General features: G+C 43.8%; 1 protein-coding gene across 8 annotated transcripts in view; it reads left to right on the top strand.

Annotated features, from left to right (window-relative positions):
- Window positions 1-23,986, top strand: part of dnah7 (dynein, axonemal, heavy chain 7) — an 82,220-nt gene that overhangs the window by 51,181 nt on the left and 7,053 nt on the right. For 5 of the 8 annotated variants that reach the window (XM_086219685.1, XM_086219684.1, XM_086219686.1 and 2 more), the window contains 20 exons: window positions 33-278; window positions 547-776; window positions 1,258-1,588; window positions 2,316-2,662; window positions 3,314-3,494; window positions 3,922-4,107; window positions 5,206-5,369; window positions 6,498-6,652; window positions 9,671-9,861; window positions 12,834-12,967; window positions 13,051-13,386; window positions 14,001-14,127; window positions 14,469-14,663; window positions 16,549-16,641; window positions 16,754-16,930; window positions 17,129-17,290; window positions 18,027-18,227; window positions 18,474-18,635; window positions 20,536-20,721; window positions 21,836-21,973. In XM_086219685.1, coding sequence (XP_086075811.1) covers window positions 33-278; window positions 547-776; window positions 1,258-1,588; window positions 2,316-2,662; window positions 3,314-3,494; window positions 3,922-4,107; window positions 5,206-5,369; window positions 6,498-6,652; window positions 9,671-9,861; window positions 12,834-12,967; window positions 13,051-13,386; window positions 14,001-14,127; window positions 14,469-14,663; window positions 16,549-16,641; window positions 16,754-16,930; window positions 17,129-17,290; window positions 18,027-18,227; window positions 18,474-18,635; window positions 20,536-20,721; window positions 21,836-21,973 — 3,942 coding nt within the window. Of the gene's footprint in view, window positions 1-32; window positions 279-546; window positions 777-1,257; window positions 1,589-2,315; window positions 2,663-3,313; window positions 3,495-3,921; window positions 4,108-5,205; window positions 5,370-6,497; window positions 6,653-9,670; window positions 9,862-12,833; window positions 12,968-13,050; window positions 13,387-14,000; window positions 14,128-14,468; window positions 14,664-14,920; window positions 16,642-16,753; window positions 16,931-17,128; window positions 17,291-18,026; window positions 18,228-18,473; window positions 18,636-20,535; window positions 20,722-21,835; window positions 21,974-23,986 lie in introns of those variants that run through there. The other 3 variants (XM_086219688.1, XM_086219690.1, XM_086219689.1) reach the window with 3 other exon arrangements.

The following is a 23,986-nucleotide window of genomic DNA, read 5'->3' as shown; positions in this document are numbered from 1 at the left end:
AAGCCATTCTGTTCTTTTTGTATTGTTTCCAGGTGCCAAACCTGTTTGCTGTTGATGAGAGACAGGAAATCTGTGAGCGAATGCGTGTGTTGGATCGGCAGCGTGACCGAGACAAGCAGACGGACGGCAGCCCTTTGTCCCTCTTCAACATGTTCATTGAGCGTTGTCGCACACAGCTGCATGTCGTTCTGGCCATGAGTCCCATTGGAGACGCGTTTAGGAGCCGCTTGAGACGTTTCCCTGCCCTCATTAACTGCTGTACCATTAACTGGTTCCAGGTGTGTGTGTGTGTGTGTGTGTGTGTGTGTGTGTGTGTGTGTGTGTGTGTGTGTGTGTGTGTGTGTATCAGAGTGTATCAGAGAGAATTTAGGTGAGTGTATTGCATTTTTACGGCAATACTATGCGTGAGATTATCAGTTTCTTTTACTCTAAATTCCTGTTGTTATGATGACCTCAACCAGATTTTTTGTGGCTCGAGTCAGTGATATAACATTGCCGGTAAATCATATGTATGTGTACTGTATATTCATCCATATTTCTTGTCAGACCTGGCCTGAAGATGCTCTGCAGGCGGTGGCCTGCCGCTTCCTGGAGGACGTGGAGATGGCAGACGAGTCCCGTGAAGGCTGCATTAATATGTGCAAGACTTTCCACACGTCAACCATTCAGCTGTCGGCGCGCTTCATGGCTGAATTGCAGCGCCACAACTATGTCACCCCGACCTCATACTTGGAACTCATCTCCACTTTCAAAGCCTTGCTGAAGACAAAAAGAGCGTAAGATTTCATCCTTCTTCACGCGAAGGTTATAATTTTTGACCTGCTGATCGCTGTCATTGGATTTCCTTCACAGTGTTTGTTTTGATGCACATGTTAAAGTATCACATCAGATATAGTTGATAAAAACAAAATAGAAAAAAAAGCCTCCCTCAGTTTGGCTTAATGTTTTTACAGGTGCTTGAGGTTTGTTTTCACCTTTTTCAGAAAAGAGATGCTCAGAACTGATGGTGGAACCATGCTTTTTTTAAGTTTACCTTTAATTCACATTACTGGTGCAGCCTTCTGCCAACAGTGGTTGGCCCATTTTACTGGTTCCAAATAAGTCAGTGGAACCAAACGAATGTGCTTTCTTTTTTGCAACATTTCCTTTGCTTAAAATAAGCTTGAACTGACAATTGCGTTGTAATGAAAACTACAGCTGATCAACTCCCTGTTCCCTAAACCTATTCGGCTTATTTCTCTCCGTTCCTTTTCCTAGTGAAGTAATGACTCTTAAACGCCGGTACGAGGTGGGCCTGGAGAAGCTGGAGTCAGCGGCAGAGCAGGTGGCCACCATGCAGGCTAAGCTGGAGGCTCTACAGCCTCAGCTGCTTGTGGCCAGCAAGGAGGTGGATGAGATGATGGTGGTGATTGAGCATGAGTCTCTGGAGGTCGCTGAGACCGAAAAGGTGGTGAAAGTGGATGAAGCTGTAGCCAACGAGCAAGCCATGGCAGCCAAGGCCATCAAGGATGAGTGTGATGCTGACCTGGCTGAAGCCATGCCGATCTTGGACTCAGCCTTGGCTGCACTGAACACTCTCACTACTCAGGTAAAACTACCATGATTCATTTTTCTGTCATTTTTTTTTTTTAAACTGTGTTTCAGAAACTGTTGGAACACAATGAAGAGGTGCAGTTGAGGAGGAGTGTAAAGCTAACCCTAGTTTATGAAACTGGAATGTTTTTCTCAACCTCAGAAAAGATGAATACTCCTGCACTCACTTTTTTCTGCTTTATTCATTTGTCAATGTTTCTATCAGACATGGGCCCTCATCAGGACAAAAGGGTTAAATGGTGATCCAGCTTCCTCACCCATTCCTCTGACTGAAAGGGTTTACTGTTTCTTTTTAGTGTGTTTGTCGTTGCTAAAGAGTGGCTAAACAAGACTACAGAGACTACTGCAGACGTTAGACACTGTCGCATGGACAACAGAAGAGCCGCAAAGTTAGTTGTGATGACGCTGAGGTCATGCATCCATGTTGTAGTTCATTTATGGCCTATATTGTTTCCTTTGTATGTCTAACGAATAAATTTATGCCTCAAAAAAAGTAATACTGGTGTTGATTTTCCTGGATGATCTTTCTCAACAAAATGCACAACAGAATCCACAAGACTCAAATGTTCGAGTTTATTTTTGCAATCATCCAAAATCCAATGTAATAATCCCGTTGGCTTTTAGCCGCTGGGACTTCCCAGATGGCCTGCAAAAGTACATCCTGTTGCACTCTATTGTGAATATGGCAAACTACATGATGTTTCTTTTCTCTCAATCTACAGGATATCACAGTGGTGAAGTCCATGAAAAGCCCACCAACTGCTGTCAAGCTGGTGATGGAGGCAATCTGCATTCTCAAAGGCATCAAGCCAGATCGTGTGCCTGACCCCTCGGGATCTGGTAAAAAAGTGGAGGACTACTGGGGCCCCGCCAAAAAGCTTCTGGGAGACTTAAAGTTTCTGCAGAGCCTTCACGAATATGACCGGGACAATATCCCACCAAATCTCATCGCCATCATCCGCAACAAGTACATCACCAACCCAGACTTTGTGCCAGAGAAGATTCGAACCGCATCCACTGCTGCGGAAGGCATGTGTAAGTGGGTTTGTGCCATGGACAAGTATGACAAGTAAGTAATTCACTTTCTCTTCTGTGTTGTGAAAATGGGCATATACACAGAGCTTGGGAGGGCTTTTCATCTGTCTGTGATTAGCATGGAGCTTTGTTATGGTAATCTTCAAAGGAATAATAACTTTCCCCGTGCTAGTGTATGATGCATAAATCCAAAGTGATTCATGTAACAAGCCAAATCCAAGATGCAGTCATTTAGTCATTCCCTAGTTTATTGGTTCAGAATTTTTTTGCCTCTATTTGACAGCTTGAAAGTTCAAAGGGACAACAAACAGGGGTAGAGAGGAGGTGTGACATGCATCACAGATCTGAGACAAGTCAAGAGAAGAAAGTGCTCAGAGCGCTTAAAGGCGCTAAGGAAAACTCCCTTGGGCCCTAATGAAAGGTGCAGGCAGTGATGAGCGGGCCCTCACACTCCAGCCCACGTCAGAGCGTGTGGTTGTTCTTTAGAGGGAGGTGACATCTGACCATGAGCTTGATGTTCTATAGAGAAATGTCAAAAACAGTGTTCAATGAAAGCTCACAGTCTTCATAGAACCCATCAGCAGACCCTAAAGGTGTGTCTGACCAAATGTGAGAAGGACATCAAAGTGTAAATGTATCACATAAAATGGAATCTTCTGAACGAAATGCACCGCGTGTCCTGCAGAGTAGCCAAGGTGGTGGCTCCAAAGAAGGAGAAGCTGGCGCTGGCTGAGGGAGAGCTGAAGGTGGCCATGGAGAGTCTGCAGAAGAAGCAGGCTGCCCTCAAGGACATACAAGATAAACTGGAAGACCTTCAGCAGACTCTGGAATCCAACAAAAACAAAAAAGCTGACCTGGAGAATCAGGTTTATAATCTTCTTACCTGTTAAGTGTTTGTAGATGTATGTACGACTACAGGTCCACATGAAAGCCAGTGTAATAAACCTCATATCAGGGGGGATGGCCCTATAAAGTCCCAATACAGGTTAGCTGATGTATTGCTGAAAACAGGTAGCAAACACTGACTTGCTCTCTCTCTCTCATATATATATATATATATATATATATATATATATATATATATATATATATATATATATATATGTATATGTGTGTGTGTGTGTGTGTGTGTGTGTATACAACCAGGGGAGCCAAAACCAGCAACCCTCACAAAACATGCTGATAAAATAATAGTCCAGCTGTTGGTGACTGGGCATTAATGTGATTCCTGAACCCCAGAGAGCTGCTTCAGTGCAATATTTTTATTTTTTTTTCTTCGATGATGTACCGCAGGTGGATTTGTGCAGCAAAAAGCTGGAGCGAGCTGAGCAGCTGATTGGAGGCCTGGGTGGAGAGAAGACACGCTGGAGCGAAATGGCCTTTAGTCTCGGAGAGCTCTACAACAATCTGACAGGGGACATCCTCATCTCAGCAGGAATAGTGGCTTACCTGGGAGCGTTCACCTCCAGCTACAGACAGGTCAGTGGAGGCTTTGAAGGTACTAAAAACACCATTGTAACTGGGGTGTCGTACTAGTAGTGCTCTAGTTAAACCACTGCACTTAACTTCGAGGGACTTGACTCTGCCATCATCCTCGGTGATTGTGACTTCAATCACTCATTGTCTGTTAATTAACAGAACATGTAGCCTGAAAAGAAGTGTTTCACTACCCTGACTGGCTGAAACACAGCTGTGAACTGGACTTGTTTTAAGAGAATAGTTTTTACATTTGATGTTCACATTTTCATGAAAGAACAGACTAGTTAAGTGTCTGTCAATCACACTGTGACCATTGCAAGTGTATGAAAGTCATGTGCTTGATAGCAGTTTGATGCAAATTAAGTAATTCTTTAGGGATGTAGCAGCACTGTACTTAAACCCCTTGCTGGGCCTCGAGTCACCAAGTCTGAGCCAGATTGTAAAGGTCATCTTTTAGACTGAGCTGCAAGGCGGAGCGTCAGGATGTGGAAAGCAGCAAACAAGAGGAGAGTGAATGAGTTATTTTTGTCTTGTGAATGTTGGGGTGTGTCAATGAGAAGGGTAATGATTACTTAAAAAAAACCTTATCATAACAGGGAAACTATTTTTATCATAACGAATGAGCCAGCAGTCTGTATTTACAAAGCTAGATCATTTTGCCTCGGAAGTCTGGCTGCAGCGCGTGACTGTTTTCATTTACAGACAGATTGTTCTCCAGCGAACTTGTTTGTTGGGTGTTTGGCTGCGACAGTGCAGGAAATTGAAAATGAGAGTTCCCTCCCTGTCAAACCTGTTTTTCTTCTTCATCATCACAGCTTGTTTTGATCCGTACGTGATCCCGTATCTAACCTACACATGCGTGATGTAAACATTTTAAGCCTCCAGTGCACATACACAGATAATGGACTTTACAGTGAAGTAGGGGACATCCTGTGTCCCACAGTTAATCAAATATGTTCACACTTTATGGATTTTGGATTTGTCAGTGAGGGAGAATAAATCATTTTGAGAACATGTTGCAAGGTAATTTAGATCACAAAATCATTATTTTTTTTGTCTCTCTAAGTGCATCACGTATGTTGAATATGTTCCTCCCAGCACCAGACAGAAGAGTGGATGAATCTTTGTAAAAGCAGAGCGATCCCATGCTCGCCCAACATGTGCCTGATGACCTCTCTGGGTGATCCAGTCAAGATTCGTGCCTGGACCATCGCTGGCCTCCCATCAGACAGCTTCTCCATAGACAACGGCATTATCATCTCGTGAGTACTAAAGACACTGACATCAGTTAAAAGGAAAATGCACCAGTATTTCCTCGGTGCGTATTGTTGAATTAATGTGTTTACTACATCCGCTTTGATCTCTCAAGCTTTCTGCTCCGGATCTGACGTTTAACATCAAGTATCTACCGACAGCGTGCGAATACAAAATTTACATGATGAAGAACAGTCTTTACGATATCTCTGAAATGTCACAAATTTGACATAACAACATAAACACTGACAGAAACCTGAATTTTAGATATGCCCTTCACATTATATCAGCAGTGTGGGAGAACTCCCTCTCTTTACTCCCTCATGAATGACTTCCCGCTCCTTGTTTTACTCTTGTCGACTCGCTGCAGCCACGCTGCTAACATGGGATCTCAGGAACACCTTGAGTGAATTTCCGCACAAACATCCACTGGGACTCAAGGATGAACTGAAACGATTGTGATGCTCCAAGGTCACTTTGACCTCACATGTGGGAAATATCTGTCTGATTCTCATTAACGAGATATTTTTGAGCACCTCAAGGGTATTTCTTAAAATTTTGCATTTGTTTCCACTGGGAGTCAAGGAAGAACTGGAAAAATTGTCATTGTCAAAGGTCAAGGTCACCATGGCGTCGCAGAAGCACACAATCGCAGTGAATTTCTAGTTGCAAATTATGTTTTGATAGTTGGTGTACCTCAACTATTGACCTCCATAATTGGTTACAATTCGCACTCGATGGCCTGTTAACAATCAGCCTACCTTCATGGAAAAAAGGTGATATTAGCTGTCTTTGAAAGTACACGAGAAATTGCAAAGACATCTGTTTTTTATGTACAGTTAGAATAGTGGAAGCAGCAACATTGCTCTTAAATCACAATACCCCGACCCCTGGTGTGCTCCCCAGCTGTGAGCTTTCTTACTGTGCTAAGAGTGAACGCTCACCCCAAAGCTGCTTTCTACATCTCTCTCCTTGTCCTTCAGCATCGCCCACCTACTGTTTTGATGGTAGTTACAAGTAATCTCACTCAGGCAAGACAGCAACCCCCAACTGTGTGTGTGTGTGTGTGTGTGTGTGTGTGTGTGTGTGTGTGTGTGTGTGTGTGTGTGTGTGTGTGTGTGTGTGTGTGTGTGTAGCAATGCCAGGCGTTGGCCTCTGATGATCGATCCCCAGGGCCAGGCCAACAAGTGGGTGAAAAACATGGAGAAGACCAATAGCTTGCATATCATTAAACTCAGTGACGCTGATTTTGTACGCACTCTGGAGAACTGCATTCAGTTTGGCACGCCAGGTAAGCACAAGTTTGTCTTTGGTTTGTCAAAGAAATACCTCACCCAAAAATGAGTATTAAGTCTTTAAACACTCATCCTTGTGCCGATGGAAGATTGGGTGAAGTTTGTTATTCCACAAAAGACGGTTGGAGTTTCACAGCAGCGGCGTCAGTGACGTCTTTCCAAACAACTTGGCATCTTGAGGCTTCAGGACACTTGGATTGTGTTGGATGGGCTGTGTGGAGGAATTTTACAGTTTAACTGTGTAATTTTTTACATTTGAACAGTGGTCACCGACCTGTCCAGGGTGAACCCCGCCTCTCGCCCGTAGATGCTGGGATAGGCTCCAGCCCCCCGCGACCCTTACTAGTAAGGAATAAGCGGAAGACGACGATGCATTGGTCACCATTCCGTCCATGTATCTGGGAGATTATCTGGGAGATTATTGCCATACTTTTTCCTGTGAAACTCCACCAGTGTTTTGTAGACTGTAAAACTTCACCGACCTTCCGTCGGCGAAAGGATTCATATTTAAAGAGTGAATTTTCATTTTGGGGTGAACTATCCCTTTAATTCGGCTGTTGCTGCTTGGCCTGCTTGTGTTTTTATTTCACCCACGCTGCTGCAGTTCCTCTTACTGCCTGATGAGGTCTCTGTTTACCACAGCAACCAATTTTGGCAGCACAAGACTTTTTTTCAAAACTTTGTCCTGTGCTCTGGAGAGGGTGAATTCATAAACTCTGGGAGAGCAGTTCAGATGATCCTTTATTCTGCCTAAGTTTTTATTCGTACATCAGATGGCTGGAGACCGTACAAAAGTGCTGGAGATACTCTCGCAGCATTTCTCCTTCCCACTATCACTGCTACAATGAAAGAAAAGAAGTCAAGTCGAGTCAAGTCCATTTTTTTGTGCGGTGCCAAATCACAACAAAAGTTATCTCATGACACTTCACAAGTAGAGCAAGTCCAGCAAAGCAAATCTACTGCACTGTATTGCTTGTATGTCTCAATCTTCTTCTTTTTTTCCCAGCCTTGAAGAATAATAACGTCTCTTCAGACCCTGGTGCGAGTGTGATGTGATTTGACCTTTTGGCTCTCAAGCTCGTTTCACAATTTACTCAACCGTCCGCTGTTCAAAGGCGCACAACGTAACGAAACAACCTGCCTCGGCAAACCACTTTCACTGTAGTCATCTCATAGGACGATGCTTTTTTTTTAAGAGGGAGTAGAAAGAGATTTAGAGGTATAAACAGAGACAGTTCTACAGCCATTAAAAAGACATCTAAATAATGACCTGACTCAGCCAGCCATTGGGTCTTTGCTTACTGGCAGACTGCAAGGCTAACATTTCAGAGTAGCTTGTCTTTGCAGGGTGTAAAATAGCCCCCAGAGGGTATAACGTGGCCCTCCACCGCCTTTTCTCTTATTTCACATTTTTACGGCTTCTTTGCGTTTGTACTGTGGCCTATAATCTTCATGATTTACTATTTTCCCTTCTTTTAACATTGTTTGACTGATGTTTTTCTGCATAATCTCTTTATACTTTATTCATGCTTTTATTCGGTGATGCAATCTACAATACAATCTACTGAAATATTAATAATTTCTGTGTGCTGAACCAGGGCAAAATTATGCTCGAACGCATTTTGGAGAAGGTCGACCCAATTAAGCTCATCAGCTGTCACTGTCTCTGGATGCTGTGTAAAAACTTTGTTAGCACCTCGCGGCATCGCGTCAATTATAAATGGGCTAATGTTCTTAACATGAGAACAGCATTATCATTCTTAATGTGAAATTCCATTAATATTGACATGATGGGAAGTATTTGTAGTTGGCTGTAGTTCTTTTCTTCTCTGGTTTCTTGCGCTTGTGCCCGTATGTTCATAGAGTTGACGGTCGTTGTTGAGGAGCGGTCAGAGAGCGATGAGGGTTGAGCTTGGATCAGTCATGAAGTATCACAGTCGTGTTCAATACTCTAAATACAATCGGTGCATCTTATTTTAGAATTGGAAAAAAATACAATTTTTGTGCTGGAGCATGGAACCGTCAGCCCAAACATGAAAACCAATCAGTAAGTTTACTTGCACTTAGAAAAAGCTGATTATAATTATAATGCAAAGGAAAACTGAGATTGTACGAAACACGATACCCCAAGTTGAAGTTGGGGGGGTTGGTCAGGCACACCGCTTGCTGCTGATGAACTGGTTGTGATGTGCGATGAAAGCGATGAACCAGGGGACATTTCTGGATGAATAAACACGTATTTGTCCCCAGTTTGGCCCCTCGGCCTCCCTTGAGACAGACCTGCCCCAGACCCCCTTACACCCCAGACTTCAAACTTGGTACTGCTCTTCCTCAGGGCACCAGCAATGCTCACGCCAAGTGTGACAGCGGTTGGGTGAATGGTTCCTGACATAATCGAGTCACAGACTGACTGATAGAATTACTTGCATTTGTAGTAAGATTAGATTGACAAAATATTAAGAGCAGCTCTCAGTTCAAGTGCCACCAATTACAGCCTCCAAATGACCATTGAAGTAAATCAACACTTTTCTTCAACAGATTCAATACAAATTGAACATTACAGTCCTCATGAAGGGAGGATTTATTGCAGCGGTATTGACCGGGAAGTCGATCCCACAGCTCCAGGAATAATGAATAACAACTATTTGATTTATTTAGCACTTTTGAAGATGCACAAAGTGCTCTCCAGAGGCAAGAAGAGTGTCACAGTGTGAGAAATCCGAATAACAACAGCTTGAAAATGTTGCTAGAAAAAGTGATGAACTTAGTTTATTAATTTGGAAAAGAGAAAACCTAACCTGGCAGATCTGAGATGCCTAAAAACTCAATGCAATGCTAATGATGCTAAAAAATGCTTGGTTAGTATTCTGGTTGCCAGAATTAACATAATTAGACACCTCAGCCGAAAGCTGACAGTTCCAATATGTTAAACTGTTATTAATTTGTGAGAGTGGGTTTTATGACAGGTCCCTCGCCTTTTGAAATATTGATCAAATTCGAACGTTTTCTTTCAGTACTGCTGGAGAACGTGGGTGAAGAGCTGGACCCCATCTTGGAGCCCCTGCTGCTGAGACAGACTTTTAAACAGGGTGGTGCCCTGTGTATCCGCCTGGGAGACTCCACCATTGAATATGCTCCTGACTTTCGATTTTACATCACTACCAAGCTGCGCAACCCCCACTACCTGCCCGAGACCTCCGTCAAGGTAGCTGGAAGTCGCCTCAGGCACTGCTATATTTATTTGTCTTTCCCCAGTGCACTTATAAGAGGTTGGGGACTTGGACAATACTCTGATTCTAATCAGCAAAAGTCTATTGAAATCTGTGTTGTTGGAGTGAAATGAATGAATATGAGAAGGCTTTTGTTGAAATAGCTTCCATTCAAGTCAGATTATTTCCTGGATTGCATCCTGTAACCTATCCCGTGGTGCATTTCAGAAATCAGCTTGTCACATTTTTAGAATTTAACTCATTATTAGTCCTGCAGTGGCTGTTGTGATCATTCTGACTGTCATGTCTGACCCTTGACCCTCAGAACACATGCTTGAAACTCAGCACTGCACTTTCCTCCAGGCTCTGGCAAAACACACGCCATGTTTGATGTTGATCAGTCAAACAGCTGTTGAGATCATCTGGTCGCCGGCGCACAGGCAGAGACTTCTGCATTGACAGAGAGATTTATCATGTTGCTTTTTTTGATTATTTTGACAAGAAGAATGAGGCAAGGAGGCTATTAACGCTACAACATATGTACTGCGCACTAATGCTAAAGCACTTATTGTTGTATTTTATTTATCCATCCCACAAGGTTGGATATGCAAACAAACCTGGTCCCTTTCATTCACATTTGTGTACAGGATTTAATAAATCCATTTACCTCCATCTCTGTAACCTCCCCTCACAACCACACCAGACACAAACAACCTGACTCATTCAGACAGGCAGACTGGCTGTTGTCAGCGGGTGTTGGTGTTGTTTAATGATTCCTGTGCTGTCCTCTGTGCCTCCTGTAACCCTTGCTCTCATGGAGCTGCTAACCTTCAATCCCACTGCAGCGAAGGATAGATGCATCTTAAACAACAGCTGCTGACAATGTAAAACGGAGTCACATAATACGGGCTCACCACAGGAGGCAGCGGGGATATCTGCAATAGCCTGCCTTTGAAAGACTGCTCTCGTCACACATCGTAGCAATAGTGTCTGCTTTTGTTTTCTCTTGTAACTGTTATTCAGCCAAATATTCAACGAACTGTCCAGGATGCACTCCTTTATTGCCAAAGTGAACAGTCACGTGGGGCATTGTACTTCCCTCTGGGGCTATGAAACCCGAAAATGTGGGGGTGGCTACATCTGTTGTGAGGGTTATTTGAAAGTTAAAATTAGAGTTTTTCCAGCCATGTTAATGACAGTGTGCTGACAGTCTCAGAGCGCCGCGGGGAGGAAGGAGTACTAGAGGTTAACCGGGAAGTTACCACCTCCATGGCTTCTTTCCACCAAAAGCAGAGGAGATTTTTATACAGGATTTTGGATTATTGCAGAAAATCAGCTCTGTGGTCAACTGAAGTTTATGGGACCCGCATGGGTTGTTCAGCCAGATCATCCCCATAGTGAAGCATGGACTCAGTCATGAATTGTGAACTGCAGTCGTGAGAGGTTAAAAAGCTCCCACATCACGGACACATTTCAGCGTCAGCCTCATGCTTCTTCTGTGTTGGGTTACACATAAAAAGCTCGTGAATGTGGCAGATATCATTAAAACATCAAAATATCGTATTAATATCTTATATAAGCTCATGTCAACCCTGGACCTTATTTCAGGAATTTAACCAAAAACCCATTAAAAATTCCACTGACTTTCAGATGAAGGACATTCAGCGGTGCCTCGTTTCCAGATGTTCGTACTCATTCCTGCAACACGCGACAGCTTCAAAACCAGTACTTCCTAATTGTACTCAGCTGTGATTCATGTGACTTGTCGCAAGTGTTTGCATGCTATCACATGAAGCAAAGATGGGGAGAACGTCCTCACTCTGAGCATGCCGTCATGCTGAAGTTAGCATCGAGCTCAAAGCACTGCTGTGCCTAAGTGCAGTCTCACAGGGCTGCTTGTGGGCCTTTATATGTTTAATATTTTAAAGTTTGAAAGTTGTTCATTATATTGAAAAAGGACTCTTTGAGCCTCTTAAGGACCGTTCTCCCTGCAGATAAATTAGCTCCACGTTTCCAAGTTGCTCATCTCACCACTTAAACAACAGCATATTTTTACCCAGCAATCACCCTACACTGCTGCCACCCCCCCCCCCCCCCCCAAGAAAATACTCCAAGAAAAGGAGCATTAAAGGAAATTGCATTACAGAGAGGCAAGCGTTTGGAAAGCATTAGAGATGATCACATTTCAAGCATCTATTTGCAGGTGCCTTGCTTTTTATGGGCAGCCATAAGACAGATTCAACTCATTTTTCACCACTGATCCCAACATTTTTCTTTTTTTCCAACCTCAGTCTCTCTGCCAGTTACAGGACTGTGAGCCTTCCATTATTCCCATTAAGCCCTGTTTGAAATGCAATACTTCCAAATACAAGAGGGAGCGAGCGTGTGTTAAAGCAGCCCCGAGGAGCTTGAGAGATACATGCAAGTGAAGACCGAGGGTGGATGTGTGAAAAGGACAAATGGGAAATTTACAGGGGCTCTGGGTCTTCACCACCAGCTGAGTAGGTCCGCTGCATCAATAGAAATGGAATTAGGCCCGGAGAAGTGCACTCATTTATTAGGCCGGAGAGTAGATGGCAAATACAGGCTTTTAAACTCTGGGTAAGTGCAGAGTAGCATGACTAGGGCTGCAGTAAAGACACACTCATTCACCTCTAGCTGTAATACTTTTCATAGAAGTGGGGGGAAAAAAGGAAATGTGTTTTATCTGTACTTTGCCAAAGCGAGAGTGGTTATTGGAATTTATTTGATAGGCCAGAAAGAAGTATAGCACTGAGGCCAAAAATGATCTGTACCTCACTTGAAAACATTACTTCACCCAAAAAGTGTATTCTACCTTTCTCAAGTACTCTTAAATAGCTGCGCCGACTTCGCAAAGACTTCTCTGGCTAAAAATGAGAATCCAAAAATGAATGTAAACATCCCACATCATTTTCCTCTGTCTCACGTGTCTTCCTCTGTGCCACAGGTGACCCTGCTGAACTTCATGATAACCCCAGAGGGTATTCAGGACCAGCTACTGGGAATTGTGGTGGCCCGTGAAAGGCCCGACCTGGAGGAGAAGAAGCAGGCTCTCATCCTGCAGGGGGCAGACAACAAAAGGTGCAGTAGCCGGGCAGTTTTCAAACAATCAAATCCAGTCTCAGTGAAGACGCACTCAATTGTCTTTACATTTTTTTTGTCAGACATTTGAAGGATATTGAGGACAAAATCTTAGAGGTGCTGTCCTCTTCGGAGGGAAACATCCTGGAGGACGAGACAGCCGTCAAGATCCTCTCCTGCTCCAAGGTGCTAGCTAATGAAATCACTGAGAAACAGGCGGTGGCTGAAGCAACAGAGCTGAAGATTGATGAGACCCGCATGGGCTACACACCCATCGCCATCCATTCAGCTATCTTGTTCTTCTGCATCGCTGACCTGGCTAACATAGAACCCATGTACCAGTATTCCCTCACCTGGTTTATTAACCTCTTCATCAGCTCTATCGACAACTCAGACAAGATGCACGACCTGGAGAAAAGGTGAGCAGGTGAACCAGTCACATCCTGGTGTCTACATAAGAAGGTCATGGTGCTTGCTTCCGCGTTTCTGTCTTTGCCCCAAAAGCACCGCTGCACCCAAAGAGTGTGTTCTTCCCTTCAAGAAGTTACTGTTTTTGTTCCGTTCTTGATCTCTCATGAATGTGAGATTTCATGACCCCAGAACTCAGAAAATGACAGCCATGTATACTTAGCTTGAAGCTAATAGAGACTACTAGCCTACTGGCAACAGCAAAACTGTTGATGAAATGCGCGTACCAACTCTAAATCACAGTGTTTGTGGAGTAATGTGCAGACAACTAAGTAAAGAACACCGATTACATCTGATCATGCGTTTGAGACAGGAATCATGTTTGGGGTTTTTTGCCCCTGATTCTGATCAGGTCTTTAAAAAAGGTGTCCCTAATTGGAGAGTTTTGAAGCGACATTTTGGACAGTTGTGCTGTTGCTTGTAATCGTTATCCAGTAGCTTCACCTTTAAAATGTATCGCTAGTATCTTCTGACTCTGTGCTGTTACCAAGAAGTCATGTGGAGATCGTATTTGGCTCGTACTGATTTTGGCTTGTGCTTGTTCTTGCATATTCATCTTCCTCAGGCTACAAATCCTGAGAGACCACTTCACCTACGCACTCTATGTGAATGTGTGTCGCTCATTATTTGAGAAGGATAAGCTGCTCTTTTCCTTCTGCCTCAGTGTCAATCTGCTGATGCACAACAAGCTGGTAGTAGACGCACACACACACACACACACACACACACACACACACACACACACACACACAAAGCCTTTACTACAAAACCAAATGAGGATCACATGTGATGCTTTTTCAAAATCTCTCTTTTTGGAAGTGGCTAGCAAATCAAACAAGCTGGTCTGCCCTGATTTTCAGAACCGGTCCCCTTTTGATTATCTTCTAAATTTTACTTGTATAAAGCCATTGATCCCAGGATGGACAAGCCTGAAATCACTTCATCTAATGTTCTGGTTAATCCTCTACTGTAATAATATAATAATAATAGTAATAATGATAAGACTGGTGCATGATAGTAATAATTCTTTCAGGTGAATGAGGGCGAGTGGCGTTTCCTTCTGACGGGTGGTGTTGGTCTGGATAACCCCCACTCGAATCCCTGCGCGTGGCTCCCCAAGAAGTCCTGGGACGAGATTTGCCGCTTGGATGAGATGGAGAACTTCAAAGGTCTGCGTCATGACATGACTCACCTCAGGAATGAGTGGAAGAAGGTGTATGACAGCCCGGTGAGTCTCATGGGACACATCAGGAATGAGGAATATCGGAATTGGGCGCTGATGTTACTCACAGATCGGATATCAGAACAATGGTGCAGATCCGTTTGGCAGCTCGTGCTGGACCATCAGCTCACCGTCACGTAACACGAGACACATCGTCGATGCACATATACAGTTCAAATGAAATGATTTGGAATACTTTTAAATGCATTCGGTAAGATTTTTTTGGTCTTTTCAATATGAAGTGCTTTGTGTGTATTCTACAGCCTCCTCACCTTCAGCATAACTCTGACAAGTAAAATATGTGTGTCGGAACTGACGAAACGTATCAGAATCAGATCGGAGGTGAGTGAGGACGGGTGTAACGAGAGTAAAGAAGATGGGTCAGTGAGTGCAGGAGGCTGAAACACAAACAGATCTCAGCTCAGTAGATGTGGGAAGGGAACACAAACAACTTCTCAGTGCTGCTGGACCCACCCTGCAGCTAAAGCTGGACAAGGTAGAATCCTCTAAAGTCTTTTTAGTACCAAGAACCGCCGCCCCGCCCCCTTTCCAAAATTCAGCATTGCTGAAGTTTCTTCTTCTTATTTTATTTGTTTCAAAAGAATCATCTACAAGAGTAGGTGCTGCTGAGAGCAAAAAAAAAGGGACAGAAAGAAAGTTTGTGTGTCTCGTTACACAAACACACTCTCCATCTTGGAACTATAAAGGATGTAAAATTGAAGTTTTATCTTATTAAATCTGTTCACTCCCTGTTTTGCTAGTCACGTCTGTGTTATCTGGACACGAGAACAGCTGCTTAATCAATGTGTGCTGCACATAAACCTGGGAACAGCACACATGCTCGCTTCACACACACACACACACATACACATACATACACACCATCTTTGATTTATAATCAACAGAATCAGCCACAGCACTTCTATCTAATTAAATCTGGTTTGTTCCAGTTGCGGAATTTACATTTATTCAATCTGGATGCGAGAACAGCTGTTCAATCAAGCACAGGGGTACTCAGACACGCTAACGCATTCTCTCGCACACGGAGAATCCCCAGGAGATCCTAAATAGGTGTTTCCATCTCGCAGCACCTGCCAGCACATATAGCCAGAAGACTCGACAAACAGCCTGAGGCAAATAATTCCAAAACTTCCCACCACCATTGCTCACTTGCTCTGGTACACTTGTTTCCCAAATTAATCAAACATATTGCTCTGACCCAGTACTCAGGCTTTTTTTCTGTTCCCCCTCCCTTTCTCCCTCGGCTTTCTCCTACATATTTGTCTAGTTTCTGCACTTGTATTCTCCTCCCAATCACATTACAGATTACCCCTCTTTTTGCTTAATTACAATGCTTAATCTTGCAACAGCTTGGTAAAATACAAACACCACACAAACCTCTCCTCCTCGTCCCCCTCCAGAAAAGTTGCCAAAAAGCATGTAGCTGCAGATTTCTTGAAGATCGCATGATGAGGACCATGCCTCTTTTCATAGCAATGAATGTCTCCATTTTAACTGCATTCAAACATGTGATTTAACCAGATGTGTGTGTTTTAGACCAGATACTTCAGTATTGTTTTTTTCTTTTCCAGAGAACAGATGAAAGCAGTGCATGTCTGAATATGTTGCTGTTCTGTAAAGTGAAGAAAGTTGAAAACGGACAATCGGTGAAAATCAGCCTGATAGATTTTTGCTGACAGACAAACAAATGCCACAAAAAAAAAACCCGACCTCCATGGCGAGCCAATAAGTCATACGAATATCAAGAAATAACCAAGTCAAATTTGTATCCTGTAGCTTTAAACCACAACTTATTTATCATTCCTGATTCTTCCCACCAGTGAGGTGGTGCCTATTGATACAGTTTGGGCTGTTCTGTGCAATTCTTCAGAGCCCCCACCAGACCCAATTCCCCAACCAATGGCAGGACAAGCTGAGCCAGTTTCAGAGGATGCTGGTGATCCGTTGCCTCAGACCAGACAAGGTCAGTTCACATCCGATGGTTATTGGACGTTACTTAAATACTGAGTTGTGAATCAGTGTCTTCCAACAGCTCTAATATTTTGCGACTATCTTGTCCTTCGTGTGCCATCCAGATCATTCCTATGGTGCAGGAGTTTGTCTCTGAGAGTCTTGGCCATGTCTTTGTCGAAGCTCCGCCCTTCAACCTGAGTAAGGCCTTCATCGACAGCCACTGCAGCGCCCCTCTCATCTTCATCCTCTCCCCTGGCTCAGACCCCATGGCTGCACTGCTCAAGTTTGGAGATGAAAAGGTTTGGAGACATCTGGAGAATTCAACCCCCTTCAAAGTCTGCAGTTTCTACAAACTCAGAATGAGAGGAGAGATTGAACCCTTTAGATTTACCACACACACACACACACACACACACACACACACACACTGAGAATTATTTCTCTGTCAAACGCTGCTACATGAGCGAGTGTGTGTTTACATCTGTTTTATACCACAGGGATTTACGGGTAACAAGCTGACCTCCCTCTCTTTGGGCCAAGGCCAGGGTCCCATTGCCATGCGTATGATTGAAACAGGCATTAAAAAGGGCACCTGGGTGGTTCTGCAGAACTGCCATTTGGCCACTTCATGGATGTCCACGCTGGAGAGAGTCTGCGAGGTTAGAACACTCTCATACACTTGATTCACTCCAAAGCTTGTTGTTTATCAAAATATACAGATGTGAAGACGGTTCTACCTCACGAACAGATGCCCAGTGTTGTTTATGTTGTCCTTCGACTCACAAATTGTATCGATTTCTGAATAATCCCGTCATTCTTAAGACCAGACGGCTCGTAATGTTGATGGTGAGAGGATGTCTGATGTCCAGTCTTGTTGATCCACTGTGGAAATTTTGAAGACTCATTAAAAGCAAAAAGTTAAACTGCTGTGAGATCATGTTAACATTTTGTTGGATGTCAAAGCTTTTCTGTAAATACAGCCTTTGATCATGGTTTCAAAGTCCGTCCACCAGCTTCCAAAACCTTTTGGAATAGACGTTTGAGGGAATATGCCAGCTTTTTGGGACCTGAACATCTTTGTGTTAGTCCTCAGATTATTTTTGACAGAGGTATGCTACCACTTAAGCACAGGGGAGAGAAGGGGATCGATCTCGTAGTCAATTTAAAACTCTCTGTTAGACTTGCTTCTTATGGATATTACTGTTAGTTTTATTAATTTTTTTAAATTATATTTAATTTTATTCCATCATAGCATTTTAATAACTGCTGCTTATCATCTTTTAATTGTGCGTTAGCCCCTCCAGCCGTCTAACACATCAAACGGGAACAGCGCTTATATAATACTTCCAGTTCAAGCTTCCATTTCTCCTTTTTTAAAACCTGTGCTTGGAGCAGGAGCTGAACCCAGACACGACCCACCCAGACTTCAGGCTGTGGCTCACCAGCTACCCGTCTCCCACCTTCCCCGTGGCTGTGCTCCAGAATGGGGTGAAGATGACGAATGAGGCTCCAAAGGGCCTCCGCTCCAATATTGCGCGCTCCTTCTTAATGGACCCCATCTCTGACCCAGAGTTTTTTGGCAGCTGCAGCAAGCCGGTTAGTGTGTGTGTGTGTGTGTGTGTGTGTGTGTGTGTGTGTGTGTGTGTGAGAGAGAGAGAGAGAGAGAGAGAATGGCCAGGTGTCTTGCTGTGCGAATCCATCATGCCTTCATCACACCCTGTGTGTCTGCTTTCACCCCCACTGTGTGTTTCAGAGTGTCTGTTCTTGCTTTGGAAACTGTAAACAACCAAACCCTCCATTGTTGCTTTGATAGCAAGTGTTTTTGTGTGTTTGCCACCTCAGGGCGTCTTCAAGAAACTACTCTACGGCCTGTGTTTCTTCCACGCCCTGACGCAGGAGAGAAGGAAGTTTGGACCTTTGGGGTGGAACATTCCGTACGAGTTCAATGAGACCGACCTTCGAATCTCTGTCCAGCAGCTGCAGATGTTCCTTGACCAGTACCAGGTAGGTACCTCAACATTTAGCATCCTGGGATTTTTAAAGCATTCTTTCCTGTTCTTTTCATGTAAAGGATTTGGCATGACTCAGGAGGCAGAGTGGCTGTCCAGTTATGAGAGGGTTGCTGGTTTGATCCCTCAATGTTGAAACGTCCTTGAGAAAGACACTGGAAACATCATAAAACACTCTGAGTTCCACCTTCAATGCCTGAAGCGGCTTCCACTTTGTGAAAGTTTATTGAGTTTCAGAACACATGTGATGAACAGTCAGGGAAATACAATTTTTTAGCAGAGGCCAAAGGTCTAAGTGATTTTTGGAGGGAGTTAGTTCATGTTTTTATCTCTGGCAAATTTTTCTACTGAAAAATAAATATTTTAATACCAAAAATCTCTCAGTGATTTTTCGAGCCTCAGCGGCACCACAGTCTGTCTGCTGGTGTTGCGTTTTCAGGTTGTCTGTCTGTCCCTGCGCCTCATTTGTCTTTAATTTGATATCTGCGCAACAACTTGAGGTTTTTCTTTAAACTTAGCTCACGTGTCCACTTGGACTTGAGGATGAACCGAAAAGATTTTGGTGGTCAAAGGTCAGTGTCACCTGAAATGAACAAAGTATCTCAGAATCTCTTGAGGAGGTTTCATCAAATGTTAAAACAGACCTGACCACAACTCTTCCTGAGCAAAGGTCAAGGTGACTGTGAAGAGAACCTGTTGAGGAGACAGACAGACACGATGCGGTGTTCGGGTTACTTTTTACATCTTAATGGGTCTAGAGAAATGTTAAGAGTTAACTTTAAGTTAGTTTAATTCCAGATAAACACGCCCCTTTATTCTATGTAAAGCTATCGTATAGAACACGAGGTTCCAGGCTCTGCTACTCCATCGTTAGTGCTTCAGCCTTATTCATTCTGTTGTTCTGTCAAACACAGTCCCACAAACCACCCTCAACATTTAGGAAGGCAATAAGAGCCTCGCTATTGAATTGTTTAAGCGCATTCAAGTTTGCAAAGGGCTAACCAGAAGTAGCTCAGTGTGTCCTCCCAGCAGCAGGAATATCGCCACACGCGCCGTCTAGTGTTGATGAGTATTGCGTGAACTAATTTGGCGAGAACCTGAGAGTTCGTTTATATCTCTGGAGCGTTAGAGCTGTGGTTTGTGGACCTGTGGAAGACAGAAGTTTGTCAGAAAATCTACGTCACAAAATTGTTGCCACATTGTCGCCTTTGCAGCTTTGTTAACTTTGTCTGGCGTCGTCCCAGCTCATTAACATCGCCCTCTCATTTAACCCTTTATTGAGACGAGCTTAGATTAAACCTGTATTGCCAGTGCTCGCTGACATAAATGTAGCCTTCATCTTACACGCACGCACACAAACATGCACGCGCGCACAGAGTAGATTTGTCTGCTCCAGCATGAAACTCTCCCTTGACCATACAACCTCCACTCCTTCATATACACTGAACATCCCATTGTAGAGATTCTTGATTGTACGAGAGGACTCCTCTTCACTCTACGATGTGCTTTCATCAGCCATATTCAAAAACCCTCTTGACATTTCTACACAAACAGGTAACACTCACCCCCCCCCACACACACACACACACACCATCCCAGCAGCAGAAATACTCTCAAGTACTTTAAATGCGGTGACATTTTCATCGTGTAACCAAGTGTCACTGAATTTTTAAATGTAATTCTCCTCAAGAAAATGCCACAAGGGCCTGAACCTCAAGGTTTTCACCCTCGATTACGTTTTCATTCCAGCTCTGGGTCTTAACTCAATGTCATTCAGGTTTCTTGCTCCACAATAACAAACGTAAAACACAACTAGGATCATACACGTTTACATCCAGCAGTACTTAGTGCTCGTTGCTGGTTAAACCTGTGATTTGCTGCTGCTGCTGCTGCAGGAAGTGCCCTTTGATGCCCTCGGTTACATGACTGGCGAGTGCAACTACGGAGGACGTGTGACGGATGACTGGGACAGACGGACGCTGCGCACCATCCTCTCCATCTTCTACACGCCAAAGATCATTGAGGACTCTGACTATAAGTTTGACCCCAGTGGCCTCTACTACGCCCCAGCTGAAGGAGATGTAAGAACCCCTCATTTTCTAGGAAACACTGAAAGACCGGGCGCCAGACTTGGTATATAAATGTTCTTCATATCTGGTGGTGATAGAGTGATGCAGGAATGATGTATTTTTGTAGGCCAACCTGGAAGGTGGCCAAAAGCTAATAGGATTTTTACTTTGGATGGATTTTGGATTATTACAGAAAATAAGCTCTCTGGCAAACAAAGTTTCAGCCGGATAATCTTAACAAATGAACTCCACTTTTAGGATTTCTGAAGCATAAATTCTGTCGTGAGAAGTGCTAAGCTAAATGCAGCAGTGTGTGCTTGACTTCAGCAGCACAACTCGCTTCACACTTCCTCTGCTTTTTGACATGATGATATTTCAGGTCTGCAGCGACGTCTGCAGTCCCGTAATCCAGCAGCCGCCATCTTTAGGACACTTCAAAATCTTTGAAATTCATGATTTTGGCACTTAAGAATCCATCCTGATGCGGTGGCACAAAACATTCAAATATCTTGAGCTCATGTTGGCCGCGGAACCTTTTTCAGGCAGGAAAGGAGCTGTGAAATGCTGGTCTTTGACTTCAACTGATTGGATGTGACCGCAGCATTTACAGAGGGATATTTCTACGAACAGTGAAATGAGACACTGAACCAGGTTCTGTTCAGAATGAGAGTGTGGCCTTCAGCGCCGGAACAATCCACTGTGAGTGTTAGAGCCTTCAGAACTCAGGAAAAGTTCAGATTCAGCTAATGTGCATCGCTAACGAAGTGTTTCCAGCACTCATGGCTGCTTAGCGATGTTTCTGAGTTACCTTTAAAAAGTCATTAAGAGATCAAATGTGTGAAACAAGGCACAGCAGGCGACCACCATCAGAGAGGGCTGATGTATTTGTTAACACAATTGCAGGCTATGCAGCGCTCCATTTTATTTGGCATTTTGTTATCTGGTGTATGCCCCCCCACCACCACATGTTTAATTCATGAAGGCACATTTACATAGTCATTATAATAAATGTCAGCAATCTAAGGAGTCGGCGTGTTTTTCAATGAGTGCTTCTACTCCGGCTGCTTCTTCATGCTGCATTAGAAATGGTGCTTTCACTCCTCTGTTCCCTGCATCTCTGTTGCAGCACAACAGCTACATCGAGTACACCAAGTCTCTGCCACTCAACCCCTCGCCGGAGATATTCGGTATGAACGCCAACGCCGATATCACCAAGGATCAGGCTGAGACGCAGTTACTGTTCGACAGCATCTTACTCACACAGGTACCTCAAATTAACAACACCAAACACTGAGTTGCGTGCGTGCATGACTGAAACAGTATCTGATTTTTTTACTTCCAAAATTGAAGTTATAGCTAAGATTTATTTTAAATCCAGAATGTCGGGTGCGTCCTGAACGCTGGTGCTTCCAATCATCAACAGTTTTCTCTTCTGGGAAAGAGGAGAGAGCTGCTCTGCTGCTGCTTATGCACTTATTCAACGTCTTTTAGGTGTTTATACTTTAATCTGCGGTTTGATCTCCGTTAAACCTACAATTCGTCAACTTAACCTGTTGTGGCGGTGGATTGTGAGATGGCTGCCGGCGAGTGGCGAGGAACTGGCGAGGCAGCAGCTCATGTTTAACCGCTACAGAGACATTCAAGCTAGCAGCAAACCGCAGCCAGCCAGCGAGGCCTAGCCGGCATGATGGGTGGCCAGGCCTGCTAGCTGCTGAGCATGAAGGTCTGGGTCACAGAATCATCTTGAAACATGAGGGCTTCCGCCATCTGATGTTGGAGAAACCAGAGCCCCCACCGCTAACGTTAGCGTGCCCTGCAGTGTTTACCAGTTCTTTGTGTCCATGGCCATCAATAACAGAATTGTTTCTTTTCAGTTCACTAGAAGCTGCAGTTCCAAAGTGGAGGATTGCAACCAGAGATCAGCCGCATGGATTTTATTTAACATGATCTGGTACAGTTTTTATCTTGAGCAGCCAAATCAGCTACAGCTCTCAAGAATATTCGATACACTTATGAGGACAGGGGCTGCGATATTCCTGTCGGTAACAGCCGTGTTGTACTGGATTCATTAATATGCCATTAATGACCTGAAGGTTAATAACCATGAAACTGAGTGGACAACCGCAGAGCTGAGTGAGCATGCTGGCCTGGCGTTGGTACGAGCGGGGAAAAAACAGAAAGTTCAGTTCTGAGTTTCAGCGCTAGCAGTGCTGGATGGCGTCCCGAGGCCATACGCCCCCCCCCCCCTCCTGGCCTCCTTCCCAGGTGCTCATTTGGAATATCACTGCTCACTTGGTAAATATTCCAACTGCAGAGCGCGTGCATCATCTCCAGCAAATGCATGGAATACACACCAAACAGACTGTAGCACACACATTAAAGCACATTTAGCCAAACACTGACAGACTGACTCACATAAGCATCAATACGCTTCCCAGGAGTCTCCGGCATCTTGTATAAGTATACTTGCCAGCCTTAAATATTTGATGGCCCTCCATTAAAATGTGCTATGCAACATTAATTAAAGGAAAAATACAAATAAATTTTTCAGTTGTTTGTGGAGAGACTTCTGAAAGTACATAGAACCCCTCTTATTAGGTTGTCCTCCTCTGACACAAGTACGACTGGCAGCGTCTTTGGTGGAGCCGTGTGATCCCACGTCATTACATCTCAGGAAAACTTCCCCTGCCTCTGTTCGCTGAGGATTATGTCTCACAGCTCCAGTCAATGTTGTGATGAAAATCAAATCTGAGGGATTTCACGTCGAGACCCACATGAAGACAACAGCGTCTCCTGGAAAGAGGAAAGGGATATTTATTTATCCGTGTATCTGATTATTTATTTTAGGACACGGAGCAGTGCCTCAAACTCGGAGAAAACTTTAAATTGTCTGAATTCCTGTGGGGTTAAACTTGATATTGAACTGCTGATCACCTACACTGTACTTCCTGTCTATGGACTCAGAACTACTTTATATATCCAAATACACAGAGCACTGGAGGTGGCTGATATGTAATGGAATCTTTTGTAGTTTAGAATTGAATGAAAGCCACTAAAATGACAGGAGAGCAGTGAAATAGTACATTTTATTGGATAATTGCATGTACAGTGTATTACCACAAGCAGATTTGGTTCTGTGGCATCTTTTAATGAATTATTATTATTTTTTTAATTTTTTTTTTACAAGAGGAGAAAAGATTTTAGTGTTCAACTTTTTTTTGGTGTTTTTTTTCCCCGCATATTTGACAAATATGGATATTTAGATGAACAAATAAGA

The sequence above is a fragment of the Aulostomus chinensis genome, chromosome 12 (genome assembly GCF_037954235.1).
Source record: "Aulostomus chinensis isolate RoL2024-O1b breed Wild chromosome 12, RoL_Achi_v1.0, whole genome shotgun sequence".
Taxonomy (NCBI): Eukaryota; Metazoa; Chordata; class Actinopteri; order Syngnathiformes; family Aulostomidae; genus Aulostomus; species Aulostomus chinensis.
This window is presented reverse-complemented; position numbering and strand designations above follow the sequence as displayed.